We start from the raw sequence: 18,104 nt of genomic DNA on the forward strand, positions 1-18,104 counted from the left end.
GCTTAATAAGGAAGAGCAATTAGTGGTGGTAATAACCAGGGCAGAGTGACAGGACGCCACCTGCCTTTTGGTGCACTATCAGCTGGGTAACAAGTAGGACACTGGTCCTGAGATTGAGCCTCACCTCTGAACTGAGATGTCGTTAACTGCTATCTGGTATGTATTCTTACCTCTTTAGGGCTGGGAAGAGGGTTGGCCTTTAATAGTGGAGACATAGCTGTTAACTATTTTTCTCCCACTTGACAGTCTGTGGAAGGATGGGGAAGACAGGGCTGGGGATGTAGCTCAGTGTAGAGAGGATGTTTAGCATCCGTGAGGCCCTAGTTCAATTCCCCAACACCTAAACAAGTAAACCAGATTTTTTTTTTTTTTTTTTTTTTTGATACCAGGGATTGAATCCAGGGGGGCTTAACCTCTGAGCCACATCCCAGCCCTTTTAAAATTTTATGTAGAGACAGGGTCTCACTGAGTTGCTTAAGGTCTTGCTAAGTTGCTGAGGCTGGCTTTGAATTTGCGATCCTCCTGCCTCAGCCTCCTGAGCTGCTGGGATTACAGACATGTGCCACCACGTCCAGCTTAAACCAGAAGATTCTATTACGAATTTCAAATATGTCTGTTCCACACATGCCTCCTTTCCTTCCATTACCCTGGGGCTGTCACTTTCCTGGCTGAGATGACCCCCAGGGGACCTGACAGTTCAGAACGTTCTGCCACTGACTGCAGAGGGAGAGAACAGGGAGGCCCGTGTGGTTCTAGCCTGTCACCTGAAGCTGGGAGCCTGCCTGGCACCCTCCCCTGGGGCTGGTGTTGGCATTTTGTGTTAGTTTGCCTGTTGGCCCGTGGCCAGCTCCTCCCTTTCCACATGCTCCTTGAAGCTGCAGGGGCTGGAAGTGTACAAATGACCCTTCCCGTTAAGTGTCTTCAGTGGGAGGGGAAGCAGCAGACAGGAAGAGACAGGAAACCTCCCACCTGTTCCCAAATGCTGATGGCACTTCTGACAGGGGGCGAGCTGGGGCTCCAGGCTTGAAGGAGTGGCGAGGTTCCAGGGCAGTGGTGGTGGTGGCCGTGGGCGTTCGTTCTGGCCGCCTGGTGTTGGGTGTGAACTGGCTGTGGCAGTCTGGTTCTAGTTGGCTCAGCAGCAGCCCCTTCTTTTGTAACCATTATGGAGATACAGTCCCCAGGTGGAAGTGTCTAGCCCAGTTTGCTTTCTGACGAGCCATGCACCCATACACACCTGCTGGGGTATGGAATCTCAAGGCTGGCCCCCATCTTGGTGCTTTGGGAGGGGTCGAAAATTGAAGAAGTAGGTCCTTGCAGGAGCTCTTCAGGTCCTTGGGGATGTGCCTTCAAAGGAAATCCTGGGACCGGCTCTTTCTTTCACTTCCAGGCCATGAGGTGGGCAGCTATGTTCTGCCACAGGCCTAAGGCAACAGGGCCAACCACTCATGGACTGGAACCTCTAAAACCGAGAGTCACAATACCCCTTTTCTGTTTATATGTTGATTATCTCAGGTCTTTCATTACAGTGAAGGAAATTTGACTACTGCACGTACCCTGACCTCACCTCACACTGTGGCTGAGCCTGCTGGCTGCTGAGGGCCAGGTTGGCTAGTCTCTGAGTTGGTGTTAGCTGAGGACAGGGCAGTCCTCGTGGCCAAGGGGCGTGGCTTTTCCAAGTCCCGCCAGTTGAGGCCCGGAGTTTGCGGCCTCTCTCCCCGCATGTCACAGGCTCCTCTCTGATGATGCTGTGGTGCCAGAGTCTCCTCAGAGGTACAGCCCAGGGCAGTGTCTTCTCCTCCAACTCCAGACTGACAAGGGGTGAGTCGGGACAGTGGCAACCGCAGTCAGAATGGACCTCCCTCCTGACACCCCTTTGACATCCACACCCCAGCCCTGGATATGGAGGAGTGGGAGGAGCCCAGTGGCCCTCAGAAAAGCACACAAAGAACTGAGTCAGCTTCAGTGGTCTCTTAAATACTTAATTCCCATTTATTTAAAGTTCTGTCAGTCTGTGTACACTATTTATATTAAAAACACAGGAAGCTGGGGCTCCTAGCAAAAATATACATTTCAGTATTGGAGACTGCTCAGCCACTGAGAAGAGCGGCACCCTCAGCACCAGACCTGGGTGGGGACAGGGACAGGCAGAGCTCCCTTCAGCCTCGGCCCCAAAGGCAGCACCCCAAGCCCCAAAATCTGGTCAGCTGGGGAGGGAGGGGAGAAGAAAGGGTCTTACTAGCAGAGTGATCCTGGGACACCGAAGGCCACCAAGCTGGTAGGGGCAGATGCTGGGCTTGTCCTCTCTCAAGCTATCACCTTCCAGAGCTGCACTCGTATGGAAAGGCCCCTTGGGACCAGATGGGGTCCAGGAAGTCTAGGCTATAACCCTGGCTCTCCTACCACCTTCTGAGACCCTAGCTGGTCCCTCCCCACACAGGCCTGCGTGGGCACACCTCCACTCAGGAGCTGGGGGCAAGGGCCAGACCCACAGGACCACTCGGCAAGGTCCCCAGTCATTTGAGGTGGTACAGGGAGAACTCCAGGTGACCAGTGGGCTGAGAGCAGGGCAGGGAGGGTGGCAGAGGGCAGGGCTAAATGAACAGGGGCGGGGGGCAGGCGGGAAGCACAGGATCTCAGGAGCAGGTCCTGGCTGGCTCGGCAGGACGGTCCTGCCCGCCCAGAGGTCTGCCAGCCCTGGGAACAGCCCCTGCGGGCACCACCTCTTGGGGAAGGGAGGGAGGGCGGGCCAAGACCTGTGGTAAAGTGATTTCAGTGCTGTGGTGTGTGCTGGAGCATCTGCTCCAGGGAGTGTGTCGGGGAGGGGCCGGTGCCAGGGGCTCCTGGCTAGAGAAAGGTGCGGTGGCACTAGGTTCTGACAATTGTGTCTGCTGAGTGGCTGCTATAGGGTAGGGGCAGTGTAGGTGCTGATGGAAGGCCCACCCCATGCCCGCTGGCCTCTGACCCCAGGATGCAGACCCTGATCTCTGGGGTCAGAATGAAGTGTGCTATAACCCAACCACCCCTACCTTTCTCCTCTTCAACGGGGTGTGGGGCTTCCACCTGGAGGGAACCCTGCTTTCCCTCTAGGCTAGGGGGCGCCCCGCAGCGGCCAGCTCAGGGGATCACCAGTGATGTTGCTTTAGAAGACCAGTATGAAGAATGGAAGGACGCTGGGTGTCAGAGGGCTGGACTGCCTCATTCTTGGGCAGGGGAGATCACTTGGGGGAGGCCTCTGGTTCTTGGCCCAGGCCCCCCCCCCCACTGTCCCCTGCAGCAGGGACCCAGTGACTGCAGGTTATTGCTGCAGGCATTCCAGGCCAAGCTTCCCCAGGAAGCCAGGCCCAGAGGGCATAGTGTTTCTTTGGATGGCTCAAGTCTTTTGCTTGAAGAAAGGAGACAGAAGTGGGGCCCCTGTGCCTGCAGCGCAGTGTGGGACAGAGGACGCCCACTCCCTCCCCTGGGAAAGGAGGGGCAAAAGCAGAAGTTCTGTCTTAGGCTGCTGGTGAAATAGTACAAAGTTCTCACAGACGAAAGAGCAGACAGACGTGGGGCTGCAGGGAGAGACGGGAGGAGGAGGGGACACAGCTGCAGAGGGGAAGGGAGCGGAAGAGCCAGAGGCACTGGTAAGACAGGAACCAAGACAGGGGGACAACAAAGGCAGACAGAGTCGGGGAGCAAAGAAGTGGAGGAAAGGGACCATGGAACCAGGGCCATGGGCGTGGGAGCGCTAGAGTATGACCCTGATGCTCTGGCTGTGCTAAGTGCTTTCCAGTGGCTGGACCCCTCTGCAACCTGCAGGTGGCCTGGACACTGGCTTTAGTACATGTCCTTATAGATCTCCTGGAGCAAGGGGTGCAGCAAGGTCTCAGTCTCAGTCTTCTTGAGCCACTGCATCATCTGGGCGTGCTCGGTAACCAGCTGCCGCAGGTCAGCCATCTTCTGCAGCAGTTTGGGGAAGAGGTACTGGGTGTCAGGGTGGTTGGCCTGCAAGTGGAACTCGAGGGCACGCAGGATGGTGTCCTGGATGGCCTCCACCTGGGGCACGTTCATGAGGCCTGGCCGGTCTGTGGGGACATGCATGGGGTCTTAGAAGGGCACAGAACCTCCCCTTCCCCACCCAGGGGAGATGTGGCACAGGGCAGGCCTCCTTGCCTGGGCCAGACCCACCCTGTCCTCTCAGTGATGGCTCCACTGAGTGCTCTAGGACCCCGTCCCAGGCTCCCCATCTCTCTCGTTCCTTGCCAACAGTTTTTCCTGGCTGATCAGGGTGCTATGTGTGGTGGTTGAGACTCAGCGCCTGGCTTCAAGACCTGCCCTTCCCACAGACTCTCCACGAGGCTCTGGGCAGGCCACCTGGCCCGTCTGGGCTTGATTCCTCATCTGAAAATGAGGATAATAAAAAGAACCTCTAGGGCAGGGATGTGGCTCAAATGGTAGCGTGCTCACCTAGCATGCGTGAGGCCCTGGGTTCAATTCTCAGCACCACATAAAAATAAAAAATAAAAAAAAGAACCTCTGGCCCAGGTTGTTGAGGACCAAATCTGCAAGAAGAACTGGAACAGGGACCAGCAGGAAGCAAGCTCTGTGCCACTGCTGGTGAGCAGGGTTGCTGCTGTACTTATTGTTTGGAGTCTGGAAAATGCAGGTAGAACACGGACTATTTCTGCACCACCCATAAATACCCCTGTTCACAGGATGGTCAGTCTGGTTTCAGTCTTTTTCCTTCTGCCTCCATCTGTATGATAACGTGGAGCTGATTCTGCACGTGCAGTCAGTGCCTCACCTGCTCCACTATGGGATCACGTGGACGTGTCCCCATGCATCTGGGCTCAGGCTTGGCCCTGCAGTGAGGGTGCAATCCCCAGGGGACGTGCTGTGGGGCCGGCCCACCTGCTCAACCTCACTCACCTCCACACAGGATAATGGCTGCGATGAACAGAGCCAGGTCGCTGTCGTCAAGTTCCAGGGCGTTAAACTTGACAGCAAACTCGAACTTGGGTTCAATGATGTCACTGAAGGGCTTGCGGAGGCTGCGCAGGAACTCATGAGTGACAAAGCCACTGCCATTGGCCACCAGCAGCCCATCTTTGTTGACAATGGAGGCCAGCATGGCAAAGATGGCCTCATGCACACCATACTTGAGAAGTGTCACCTGGTCATTGAGGAAGAGATTGCTGAAGTTGGGGATGCTCTTGGCAAACTCGGTGAGCTCCCGCACGGTCTCCACTGTGGTGCACTGGCAGCGGTAGAAGACGTGCACGCTGATCTCCTTGTAGGGCGGCAGGCCGTTCACCAGCTGCTTCCACACCAGGCCCTTCTCTGCCTGCCACAATGTCTCGATGTCGTGGATCACAAAGGGCTGAAAACCAGGCCCTGTCAGAGGCCAGGCCTCGAGGGTCCCCGCCCGAATGTCCCCACACCCCTGCCTGTACCATGAGTTAAGGGAGGGAGGAGGCGCGGTTCTCCCAGGAGTCAGGTGTGGCAGCGTGGACCAGAGCTGGGATTCTGCCACGCTGGGCAGTGACACTCACCGCAGTGTGGCTGGACTTGCCAGTGAGGATGCTGCGGGCCTTCTTTTTGGTCATGTTGAAGTTTTTCAGGTAGGCGTTGTAGATGTGCTTGGAGAAGGCCTTCAGGTCAGCCAGCTGTGGGTTGTGCAGGTGCCCCTCGCTGGCTGTCAGCCCCGCCACCAGCTTCCTCTTTTCCGCCTCTGGCATCCGGCCAAAGCGGATAGCTGCACGGGGGAAGGGGACAGTCACAGAGGAACCAGGCAGGGGCCAGCACTTCTAACCTCTAACCCTGTCCCTTTACAGGTGCACATGTCAAAGATGGAGACATCATTCTGGGGCCTGAGACCTCAGGGATTCTAGAGCCATTAAGGTGGTAATGTTGAAGCCGCCCCTCAGAACCCTGCTTCCACAGTGGCAGGGACACTCTGTCTCCCTCACAGTGCCCAGCACACAGGGCCTGAACTTGCTGAATGATTGGGCTGCCCTTAGTGGGATGCAGCACAATACAGCGTCTAGAAGACAGGTTCTGATGTGAAGGCCTGCTCCCCCAGTCCAGCTCAGCACCTACTAGCTTTGTAACTATGGACAGACTACTTCACCTTTCTTAAAACTTAATGGGTCCAGAGGCAGTGACTCGTGCCCATATCTTAGCCACATTGGAGGCTGAGACAGGAGAACTTCAAGTTCAGCCTGGACAACTCTGCAAGACTCTGTCTCAATTTTTTAAAAGGGCTGAGGGTGTAGCTCAGTGATAGAGTGCTACTTGAGGTCCTGGGTTCAATCCCCAGTACTGCAAAAATTAAATCACTACTAGGCAACGTAGTGAGACCCCCTTCTCAAAAAAAAAAAAAAAAAAAAAAAAAAGCCGATAAATAAATATTCTCTCAGCACTCATAAATCACAGTCAATGGAAAAGGATATGAATCTGGCTTCTGTTAGAAGGAGAGTGAGGGAAAGATTCCAGCAGCTCTGAGATGTCCTAGGAACCTCCCCAATGGCCACAATGGAATGAGGACCAAAGCAGACACAGACTGAGGGGCAGGATCAAACCACACACCTGCCAGACCCCACCACCCTGGACAAGAATAAAAGCTGCCCAGGGGCTGTCCTCCATGGAGCTATTTTTAAAAATATATATATTTTTAGTTGTAGTTGAACATAATATCTTTATTTTATTTATTTATTTTTATGTGGTGCAGAGGAACCCAGTGCCTCACGCATTGGAGGGGAGAGCTCTACCACTGAGCCACAACCCCAGCCCCACCATGGAGCTATTTAAATGTAAATAGGAGACTCTCCCCTGTCCCCTGGGGATTTGACCCAGAGGCACAGAGGGGCAGATGGACTTTACAATATCCTACTTCAGGGATCTGAAGAAAAGTCTGCAGGAGGTGGAGCATGGGGCATGGTTGACTGTGTTCTGGGAGAGCCTGGCCTCTGACGCACACTGGATCCTGCCTGCTCCCAACAACCAAGAAAGGCTGAGGGGATCCTGCCACGGCAGCAGTATCCAGCCAGGTCATCCAGCCAGGCTGAGGTTCTGGGACTGGTGCTCCCCACCTGGTCTGAGCTGGGGGCTCAGTTCCCTTCTGGGCCAGAGCAGGTAAACCTCAGGCAGAGAGGTGGTGGCTGCCCAGGACTGTCCAGGTGGATGCCAGACAGCGTGGGGAAGTGGCAGATCTTAGGCTCCAGGACCCAGGTCAGACTGGCCAGGTCTAGCTGACACAGAGTTCACTGTGTGCCCAGCACTACTGTGCGAGTACCTCCTTTCAGGATACACTGGGTACATTCTGGATCCTGGTTTGAGGTTGTGCGGATCCAACAGCCCTGTGCCTTGCCGGGGTCAGCTCTCACCATTGTGTGACATGCCCAGTGCCAGGCATTTCTGGAAGCGGCAGTACTGACACTTGTTGCGGTTCTTCTTCTGAATCTTGCAGCTCCGATCACACTTCTCATATTCCAGCTTCATGCGAATTGTCCTTCGGAAGAAGCCCTGAGGGACCAAGCATAGGTGAGGAGAGGTCGCCACGAGGGGACAGGGCTGGCGAATCCTGCTCTGCCCACTGGGCTGTGCCAAAGGCCTGATGAGGCTGTCTGATGTAAACACTGCTACAGTTTGGAAGGAACGGGGTGGATTGGGGGTATTAAATTATACAACACATTTACTTTACCTGCCCAAAGAAGCCTTAAATCTTCTTTGTTAATTTCATAACAAAACTGTATCATGGCTAATTTGGTTTATTCTTAAATATATCTGGTTCTTTGTATTTTGTAGGTGGTGGTTTAATAAAATAATCTGTGAAATTCTCATGGGTATGCAGTTAGAAGGAAAAACCTAGCAGCATCACTGGAAAAAGTGACAGCCCCCAGTTGAGACAGGTGGGGAGCGCCAGTCCCAGAACCAGAACCTCATCACTGGTTTTTTTTTTTTTTCCTCAAAAAGTTCTTGAAGTTTTGGTGCTAGAAACCCTGACCTCAGATAGAAGACCTCCTGGCCTGGTCCCCAGGGAGGGGCACCAGCTACCCACAGAGTCCGAGTGTCTGGGTCCACCCTGCAGGTGCCCAGCAGGACAGGCCTGGTGAGGAACCCCTCCTTTCCTGCAGGGCCCAAAGCTCAGACCTGGGCAGCCCGAGGGGTTGAGCAGCCATGTTCTCAGAGTCCGCCTCTGGGGCAGGGAAAACCCACGTGGTAGCTCAACCTGACGTGACGTGAGCCGCAGTCCCCCAGTGCATACCTTGCACCCCTCGCACGCGTGAACACCGTAGTGGAAGCCTGAGGCCTTGTCCCCGCACACTCGGCACTCCATGTTGAGGCTGCCGCCCGAGGCCCCGTCACAGCCCATCTGGAGCTGGTCCAGAAGCGAGGGTGGAGAGGAACTCTGGGAGAGGTCTGTGGACAAAGGACAGAGAGGCAGCTTCACACTCTGCCAGCTAGGCCTGGGAGCCAGGGGTGGGGAGGGTCCCTAAGCCCTGGGCTCAGCCTCTTCAGAGCTGTGTGTTCTGGTGGGGGGAGGGATTTTTTTGACCTGGAATGTGGGGTTAAGGACAATTTCTCTGAGAGGATGAGGCAAAGTCTCCAAGGCGAAATTCCCCCAGAGCTGCCACACGGCAGATGTCCAGGACACACAGCTCGGTCAGAGCCTTCCTGCACTTAAGCATGGTAAGAGGGTGCAGGGTTGGCAGAGCTTTGAGAGGAGGAATAGGTAAGAGGAAGCAGACTGAGGATCTGCAGCTGGTCCTGGGAAGCAGCTCTCTAGCGGCTGGTTTAGAGGTGGCGCCATGCAAGCCCATGTGGGGTGCTGTGGAAGCTGAGGTGCAGACCTCTGTAGGGCCGGCTCTCGCAGGAAGTTCTACTACGGACATTCCAAGAGGCTCAAGTTTGCCAGGGTGGTGGTAGATGTCTGTAATTCCAGCTACTTAAGAGGCTGAGACTGGAGGATCTCAAGTTCAAGACCCATCTAGGCAATTTTCTGAGCACTCTGTCTCAAAACAGAAAATCAAAGAGCTGGGGATGGAGCTCAATATAGGGCGCCCCTGGGTTCAATCACTGAAGTAGATGAATGGGGAGAACTTCAAATTCATTCCCATGAAACGTCTTGCTTGATAAAAAGAGCATAGGTGTCAGTCACATTGAGTAGTATGCTGCGGTTCCCTAACCAGCGTACAGATGTTTGAACCACGGTGTTTGGAGTCTTGGCAAGGAAATAGCTGTGACTATGGCTTCAGGATAGACATGCTGTTAAATGACTCAGTAAGAAGCTGTCTTTTCTGATTCTCCCCTTCAGACACGCAGTGGAATAAGTGGAAAGGGGACCTATACTGGGTCTCGATCTCCTGACTCCCAGTCCAGTGCTGGTTCTTGGCCCACAGAACTATCTGTCCTGCCTCTCTCTTGCTGGTTTTCCAATCTCTGCTCTCTCCTGGGATAGCTGGGCCACCTCCTTGAAGGCAGGTGCCAAATTCCCAAACCCAGGAACCAGCCACCTAAGCAGGAGCACGGCAGGAGACCTAAGCCATGGCAACAAACTCAAACTAGTATTTCCCAGGCCTGCAGCCCTGTCTCTACAACACAGGCCAACTGACTGAGGACCCTGCCTGCTGGGCTGCTCCTCTCCTAGTCAGGTTCAGGGGTGACACAAGTCCCTAAAATGTCCTGTCTCGTCCCAGTGCCTTAGCTCCCAACTTTGGTCATTCCAAGGGGAGTAATAGTTCCCTACCTCGAGCTGGGGTGAGTGGGCCCCTTGATTTCTTGGGCCAGGTGCTCTGACAGGTGAAGCCTCTGTGGTCTCTCGGCCTTCACTGCCACCTGCTGCAGTCCCTGCCTGTTTGTTCCTCGCTGAGCACCACCCACTAGACGTAAGCACCACAGGGCAGGGCGCTGCTGTGGCTCAGCTCCAAGACCTGTGCAGGGTGCTGGACACGTGGCAGGTCCCACTGCCTCGGGGGGACCAGCAGTCCTTATGCTGCCTGGGGTCCTGGCCTCAGCACAACTGGCCAATGGAGCTGGGCAAGAATCGCCACTCCTGGAGGCCTTAGAACAGGGACGACAGGAGTCAGTACCGGTGCCAGAGACTGTGGTAAAATAAAAGCCCTCTGTGAGGCCTGCTCGGACGCTGGGGCAGGCGGACTCCGGGCACTTCCTGAGAGGGGTGGTCTACTGCACGCTTGCTTTGCGGTCCGTCTTGTAATCCGTGCTGTTTCTGTAGTTTCGCCTCCTCAGTTAGACTTGCCTTGTCTCTAGCATCTCGGGGACCACCTCCATCACAGAGTCTTGTCCAAGTGACCAATCTCTGCAGTTAAGTCCCTTCCTCCTCCCCGCGTGTGGCCCTGGAGGCTCAGCAGGTGTTTGATCTTGGGGGTGCTGTTGGCCTTGCACATGGCAATATTTATCAACAGACATTTGATAAGTACCTGCTGTGTTCTGGGAAGGACTCTCCTCACATAGCTGAGGGAGGAAGAGATAAGAAAACTGGAACAACTAGACGTGGTGGCGCTTGCCACCTAGTGACTGGGCAGGCTGAGGCGGGATGGCCAGCCTCAGAAACTTAGTAAAACCCTGTCTCCCCAAAGAAGAACTGGGGATGTAGCTCAGTGGTAAAACACCCTTGGGTTCAATCCCCAATTAAAAAAAACCCACACCTTAATAAAGGGCACAATGGCAGGTGAGTCAGTGATGCAGGATCTCAGAAGAAGCCATTGCCTTTGCCTGTCCCCACCAGGGCAGGTGACTGTTCCTTTCTCTGGGCTCAGAGGGGAAGCTCTAAACGACCTCCAAGTCAGCTCTGGATGCTCAGAACAGCAGGCCGGGAGGGTGAGAGCTCAACTCAGGAGCCACAAGGCCCCGTTCAGATCCCAGCTCCAGACAGCAGTTCTGAGGTAAAATCCATGGGTCCCCTGGCACTTGGGCTTGGTTTCCTTCTTTGTAGAATGGAGATGGCAACAGTACCTGAGAGGCGTGGTGAGGCATGACGGGGTAACACAGAGGAGGCACTAAGAAGGTGGACATGCTAACTAGAAAGCTACGGCTCTGCAGTCTCCAGGCTGTGTGCACACAGAGTCCAGGAGGGCCCTGGAAAAGGCTGTCCTCTTGTCTCTCCTGTCCCGCTGTGGCCGCTGGCTCAGGAGTGTCCAGAGCTCTGGGAAGCCTGGAGGAAGCCAGATGCTCAAACCCAACTGGCCATCCAAGGTTCCCAGAACTCTGAACTATAAGAGAGACTCAAGAGTCATTGTCCCAGGAGGGTCCCAATTGGGAACTAGCACTAATGGGCAGGGAGAAACAGGCCCAGGGCAGCCAGGGCCTGGGTGCTGAATGGACATAACTCAAAGAGTGAGTAGTCAGGGAGGCCTTGGTGGGGTCGCCCTGCCTATTTAGCAGAACGAGAGACCACAAAATACTGACACACCAGCTGAGAGAGGGAGGAGAGGGGCTGGGCTGGGGCAGAGCTCAGTGTTGTCCTGGGGATACTGGAATGGCGGTAGTTTATGGGTGGGTTTTCCAAAGGTAAAGATTCTCTTTCTTTCTGATTGACCACTTGGCTTAAAGGTTTGTCCCAAATCATCATCACATGTGGTCTAATAGCAGCAATGGCAGAATTCTCCCCATTCCAGGGACCAGGCTCTGAAGGCCCTGCTCTTATCTCATGACCTCCTAGTTGGAGACAGGGGCAAGAAGGCGAATGGACCAGGAAGGGCTGCAGTTCCAAGAGGCCCTCCTTCCCATGGGGAGTTCCGCCTCATGTTCCTTGGGCCTACTGGGTGGGAGTGAGCTGGGCCCACCTGCCAGGGCTGCCTGCCTGCACCGCCTGCCCACCTAGCCCCAGGCAGAGGCCTTGCTCTGGTCTATTTTGAATGCCTTCCAAAGGCCCATGTTTTGAAGGCTTTGTTCCTAGCCTGTGGCACAATTGTGAAGTGGTGGAACATTCAGGAGGTAGGGCTAGTAGAAGGAGTCAGGTCACTGGGGGGTGCCCTTGAGGGGAATATTGGGACCCTGGACCCTCCTCTTACTCTCTTTGCTTCCAGGCCCCCTTGGCGTAAGCAGCTCTTTCCACTTTACCATGTATCTTTGCCATGATGTGCTGCCTTAGTGCTGTCCCAAAAGCAATGGGACCAACCAACCATGGGCTAGAACCTCTAAAACTGTGAGCTAAAAGAATCCTTTCTTCTTTTTAAGCTGAGTATCTCAGGTATTTTGTCCAGTGATGAAGAGTCGACATAGTTCTCTCACCCTGCCCACATCCCTGCCTCTCCTCAGCCTCCCTTCCACTGCTTGGAGGAGGTACGCTTGGTCAGCTGAGGGGTCCATCATTTGGGCCCTGTGGTCTGCCTCTGAGCATTCTCTTGAGCCACACCCTGCCTGGCCTGCCCACCAACTCTTCAAACATCTACCAGGGGCCTAGCTGCATAGGAGGGGAAGGGGAAAAGAACCACACCTGCCAGGCCCTACTAAGCACCAAGTTGTTAGTGTCTTTATGCCCATTTCATTATCACCTTGAAGGACAGTATCATCCACAGATAAGGAAATTAAGGCTGGGTGAGATTAAGAGATCCACCCAAGGTCACTTGCCTAACAAACATGGGTTGGATTTAATCTAATCTGACTCGCCTGCAAAGGCAGTGTGTACACACCAGTAGTGCCTTCTTGTTAGTGCACACCTACTGTGTGCCAGGCACTCTATTGGGCACCTCTCATCCATTCATCTCGTAAAGAGCCTCAGAACAACTCCTCATGAAAGGCGCTCCTTACTCCTACTTTACAGGTGAGGAATCTGAGACAATGGCGGTTTTATGTGTCAACCTGTCTGTGTATGACACCTAGGTTCTGGTTCAAATACCAGTCTAGAAACAAGATGTGATTAACATTTAAATCAGGAGACTTTCAGTGAAGCAGATTACCTTCATAATTTGAATGAGTCTCATTTAACAGTTGAAGGCTTAAAGAAGAAAGATTGTGTGCCCTCCCTCCCAGGAAGAAGGGACCCTGCCTCCATACTACCTTCAAACTGAGGTGCCACAGCAACTTCCTGGGCCTCCAGCTTTCCTGTGAATTCCTAAACGCATATCCCTACACTCACGCATGTGTGCACCCCCCGCCCCTACTGGTTCTGTTTTCTCTGGAGACCCCTAAGACAGAGGCAGAGGGAGAATTATAAACAAAAACATGCAACTCCTGGGGCTGAGCTCACCACTGTGTCTGCTGCTACCCACGTACGTATATTCATTACTATTAAACAACATTGCTATTATGATAAGCATCAAGACAAGGTCATTGCTTAGGAAGACACCAGGTCATTACCCGAATGTTTGCACTCGGTGTAAACACCAGCCCCATCACCCAGAGAGTCAAGTATCTGTTTCACCATCTTTGATTACAAGTTTGGCAAATAGACACTATTGACCTTATTCCCACAATTTATGTGTGGCTGAGATCTCTCCTGCACATCCAGTCTCTATCACTGGAGGCGTACTGTTGTCACAGCTGGGAGGGCAGCCAGGAGGGCCAGCCCCGTCTATTTACTTTGCTGGTAGAGCGTGTAGAAAACAGGCTCCCTCTAGCTACTGAGGTAGGGGCGAGTCCTGCAGGGACTGGGCTGGGGGCCGAGTGGCCTTCTTGCTCACAGCTGCACTGTGAGCTCCTCGGGGCAAGCACTTCTCGTTCATCATGAACACTAGCCTGGCATAGTGCCTGGCCCTGCCTGGACGCCACCAAGTACTTGCTGAGATCAGGAGGACAGCTTCTCTCTCCTCTTCCTTAGAGATGCATGGGTGGGATGCTCTTGGCAGGAGGAGACGAGGATGGAGGATGGGGAGGGTGTGAGCTCCAGCTCCCGTCTCTCCGCAGCTGGGGGATGCGAGGCAGGTGAATTTCTGGTAACTTTAGCTTCCTCACTGCTGAGAGTTAAGGTGAGGCTGCCTGCCTCTCAGGTGGGGGGAGGTGCTGAGTCAGTACAGGGATGCACAGAGGGGGGGGCGCGGGCAGGGGGCAGGGTTCAGCCATGAAGCAGCAGAAGCCTTTCTACGTTCAGCAGTTCCTTATGGGTCCCTGAGGGGATTCTGAGCCAATGTCATAGATTCACAGGTGCCGAGAATTGCAGTGGGTCAGATACACTTCTTCTTACATGGCCAGGCCTGGGGTGGGCAGGATGCAGCCTTAGCAGCGAGGAGCCTGGTTTGGGTGCTCTCAAAGCCCTCCAGCCCCCAGCACTAATGAGGGTCTGTCTCTAGGACCCTCACCCATCAGCAGTCTCCTTAAAATGTTGAGCAATTAATTTATTTTAACCTTCTGAAGTAAAGCAGTACAAGTGTGCTTCAAATTATGAAAGTAGAACAGACTTGTTGAGAATGATGCAGAGGGTGTGCAGCACCCGATGGCAGAGCCACCCCAGCAGGACCTGCTCCCTCAGCCCACCCGGCCTTCAGGGACACTTTTGCCATCTTACACGATACCTAAGGATTTTTAAGCAACAAGATCCTTCTATTTGACAGGACCTCACTTCCCTGTGTGCATACAGACCTACTTATCCTTCCTAATGACAGAGCATCCCCCGTGGGGCTCCATGGCTGACATGAGCAAGTCCCCCCAGATGCGCCTCCCACTTCTGCTTCTGTAGCAGGGCTGCCGTGAATACGCAGCCGGGGCGTCTCTGCACGCTGAGCAAGGCTCTACACCAGACGTCGGCCCTAGGGGAACTGCAGGGTGACAAACTCACACCCAGGCTGCCTGCCACCCTCAGGACTGGAAGGCCAGTCCTCACCCCCAGCCAAGGGTGGCCATATGGTCCCTTGTGCCAATCTTACAGGCTAAATGAACCTCATCTTAAGACGACTTCTTTGACCCTCGATTAGACTAGCATGTTTTGTATTCTGGCCATTTTCTAACTGGGAACTGTCGTACCTGTTTTGACTTTTTGTTTAGTGGCTTTCTCGCAGAATTTGTGAGAACTTTCTATAGACTATGGTGTTAGCACAGTGACCATGTGAAAAGCCCTCTCCTGTGCCCTACCTCCGCTGCACCCCTTTATCGATGAGTGAGGTCTCTTGAACACCATGTTGTACACAGAACCATGCGCGTGGCTAGGTGCCCCCCCCCGCATCCCCCCCCTCCCGCCTTTAAAACCAGTAAAGCTGCCTGAGATGCCAATGCCACACCGGCCTCTCCTGCCTCTGCTCCCAGCACTGGGCTGTGGCCTGCACGGAACAGTGATGTGACACTGGGTCCCAGAGGGATGTTAGGAGACCCCAGAACAGGACATCTCTATCTGCCCAGGCCCAGCTGTGGGGATCAGGTCACAAATCTTGTGCCTTCTCTTCCCTGTTCACTCTGGTGTCCTGAGACATCCCTGGCTCGGGCAGTCCTCGTACCTTCCCTCTGCTTTCTAACCGCCCCTGCCTTTCTCAAGTTCAGAAGGTGAATCATCACCCCTGGGCACACAGTCCTCGCTTCAGAGAAGGCAGGTCTCCAAAGCCATCCCAGACATCAGGGAACACACAGCATATGGGTTATTCTGAGGTGGGGGTGTTGGCTCTTTGGCCCCATGTCACATGCTCTGGTCACTGCTGGTGTCTGGGTGGATCAGGACTGAATGACAGCTCTCCCTTCACCCCAGCCCACCTTGACCCTGCTCCCTGAAGAGGAGGAACCTTGCTTTGTAGGTTCAAGATCGTGTGGCTGCGGGATCAGGCAAGAGCCTGTCCTAGCTCCACAGCCCTGCCCCGACTCAGGCACCATCTCTCCTCCCACCCCACACAGACACAGGGTTCAGAGCCCATCCCCTGCAGGAAGCCTGCAGGGCTGAAACCAGCAGAAAGAACAGGTGTCCCCACCAGGGGGTGCAGCCTCTCATACCAGAGTTCCCTCGGAGGGAAGGGAGCGGGATCAGCTGGATGTGCTGAGTGGCTCTTAAACACCTGTGCACTCACACTAGGTGAGGAGAGAGGCTGAGGGGGAGTGGGAAGGGGCCTGAGCAGCAGGGCAACATGGCATGATGATGATCAGGACAGAACAGCACAGGCCACCAGGGAATGTCTACACCACGGCTGACAGTGGACCAATAAGGTGAACAAAAGAATCGAGAAGCTGAAACTGGCTGCACAAAAGTGATGTGAATTACAGTCATCCATTCTAAATGCTTAATACTAATGCCTGATCCAGTGCAGCTCATCAGGATGCACAGATTTAGCACCAGGTCAGCTGAGTGAATCACAGGCACAAACAACCTTTCTAGTGACTTAATGCAGATTGGCCCTGGATGCTGGTGGCAGCAGTGGTAGGATAACAGCAGCACCGAGGACGTGCGTTACACAGGCTTGCTCACTCAATTCTTGCAGAAGCCCACATCGCCTACTATCTGTTATCCAGAAAGAAGGGGGGCAATCTGCAGGAGGTCCTGTAGCTGCAGAGCAGCAGGGAGGGGTGGGAGCCAGGTCGCTGGGCTCCAGTCTCACTCTGCTGCTCTGCATCCACAGGATGCTGTCTGCAGAGGGCTAGGAGCCTAGTTCCACCTGCTCTGCCCCTCTACCCGCGTCCCTGGCCAGCCCTTTTCCTCACCCGTGTAGCTGCTGGAAGGAAGTGCAAGCTCTGGTCCTCCATTGAGCTCTGGGGCTCCTTCAGCCTCTGCCACTTCCGCTTTCTCCTCCTCTTCCCGGACCTCAGGGGTCTCCTCCTGTGGCTGCTCCATGGCTGATCTCCCCTCGGCGCCACGCCTGCAGGCCTGGTCATAGCTCTGGCATCATCTGGGTCTGAGTGCAGATGGACCTCTACAGGGCAGCTCCTGTTAGCCTGGACAGAGGGGAGACAGGAAGAAGTTGGGGGTGGCAGTGAAGAAGGGAGTGGCGAGTGGGGCTCGTTTGAGGGCCATGGGGAAGGAGGTCTGCTTCAGCTCCTTCTTTGGCTCCTTCCTCGGTCCCTGCTGTGCTCCTCCCAGGGTCCCTCCTCCTGTGTGGTGGAGTCACTTGCCCTCCTCTCGCCCTCCCACATAAGGATGATGGGGTTGAGAGCAGTTTTCACTAACCAAGTGAATGATGCGCCACCGCCACCCACCGCCATTGCCACCCACCGCCATTGTGCTGCCTTTCCCTGCCTCCTCTGCAGCAGCCTGTTTTTTGAGCCTGCGTCTCCAGAAGCCATGTCAGAATGACTTGAGGGGCTTTTCCCACTTCCCCAGGCCTCCTGGAGACCCGGATATGCATCGCACCTCCTGACTCCCAGGCGCCCCACCAGCACTCAGGTCCAGAACCCCTGCTGTCCTGAGCTCCTGCTGTGCTCAGCTCCTGCTAACAGCCCTGCAATAGGCCTAGGAGAGGAGCTTCCCCCTGGGGTCGTTCTCAGGGGGGTTAGAGGATGTGACCCGCGTCCACATCACCTAGGGGGAGGACGCTCCATCCCTCGTCAAGTAAAATATTGTTCACAAATGCCGCAGTCGGAGGTAGTGAGATCAGGAGGCACTGAAAGACCTCCTGGTACGTAACTGCAGGGACACAACCACAGCAGAGTAGGCCTGGGGCAGGATTGGGGGGGTGTAGATCTGCCTCAGGGATATTTAAGCATTTGTGGGGCTGTTCTCTTGGAAATCCACAGGTGGATCAATCTCAATCTACACCTAAGAACCCTTCTTCTCTCCCCAAACTGCCCCTCCTCTGGGAATCCTCACTTTGGTGACCCACATGCCTACCCACCCACTCATCAAAGCCAGAACCTGAGGGTGATCTGAGACTTCTCCCCCTCTTACCCTCTTCTAGGTCCACCAACTTCAATGTTGGAATCACTGAGGAGTTCTTAAAAATATGGATGTCTGGGTCCATCCCTGGAAATTCTCACTTGGTTGGTTTGGGAACAGTTTGGGCACTGGGATTTTTATTTTTTAACCACCCTGGTGACGGTAAAGTATAGCCTTGAGTCCACTGCTCCCCAGTGAGGCAACTCCAGCTGGTAGTAAGCTGCCCCTCACTGCATTTGAACCCTACCCACGCCTTTTCCCCAGGCGCTCCCTTGCTTGGGTTTGCACAGCAACCTCTTAGTTGGCCTCCTAGAGGACCAACTAAGACCAGCTAAGGGTATTCAGAGTCTAAGTGGTTGGAACTGGGGGGTTAGGGACCTGT

At 54.5% G+C, this 18,104-nt stretch overlaps 2 protein-coding genes across 3 annotated transcripts in view; both read right to left on the reverse strand.

Annotated features, from left to right (window-relative positions):
* Window positions 1–18,104, reverse strand: part of Rpl10a (ribosomal protein L10a) — a 179,013-nt gene that overhangs the window by 35,461 nt on the left and 125,448 nt on the right. The window lies entirely within an intron of this gene.
* Window positions 1,967–16,775, reverse strand: Ppard (peroxisome proliferator activated receptor delta). 2 transcript variants are annotated; one of them, XM_076860207.1, is made up of 6 exons: window positions 16,555–16,775; window positions 8,246–8,400; window positions 7,365–7,503; window positions 5,532–5,734; window positions 4,909–5,359; window positions 1,967–4,064 (listed from the first exon to the last, which is right to left on the reverse strand). In XM_076860207.1, exons 1-6 carry the CDS (start codon window positions 16,682–16,684, stop codon window positions 3,817–3,819), a joined length of 1,326 nt encoding a protein of 441 aa, XP_076716322.1. In that variant the 5' UTR covers window positions 16,685–16,775; the 3' UTR covers window positions 1,967–3,816. The 2 variants fall into 2 exon arrangements, with proteins under 2 accessions (XP_076716322.1, XP_076716324.1); XM_076860209.1 differs by having other exon boundaries at window positions 3,847–3,939.

The sequence above is a fragment of the Callospermophilus lateralis genome, chromosome 6 (assembly GCF_048772815.1).
Source record: "Callospermophilus lateralis isolate mCalLat2 chromosome 6, mCalLat2.hap1, whole genome shotgun sequence".
Lineage (NCBI taxonomy): Eukaryota > Metazoa > Chordata > Mammalia > Rodentia > Sciuridae > Callospermophilus > Callospermophilus lateralis.

Coding starts and splice junctions, on each gene's coding strand:
- Ppard (XM_076860207.1), bottom strand. CDS start 16,684: ATGGAGCAGCCACAGGAGGAGACCCCTGAGGTCCGGGAAGAGGAGGAG. Junction 5,735..7,364: donor ACTGGGCATGTCACACAATG/GTGAGAGCTGAC, acceptor TCCCCCGTGCAG/CTATCCGCTTTGGCCGGATG. Junction 5,360..5,531: donor GCAAGTCCAGCCACACTGCG/GTGAGTGTCACT, acceptor CCTGGTTTTCAG/CCCTTTGTGATCCACGACAT.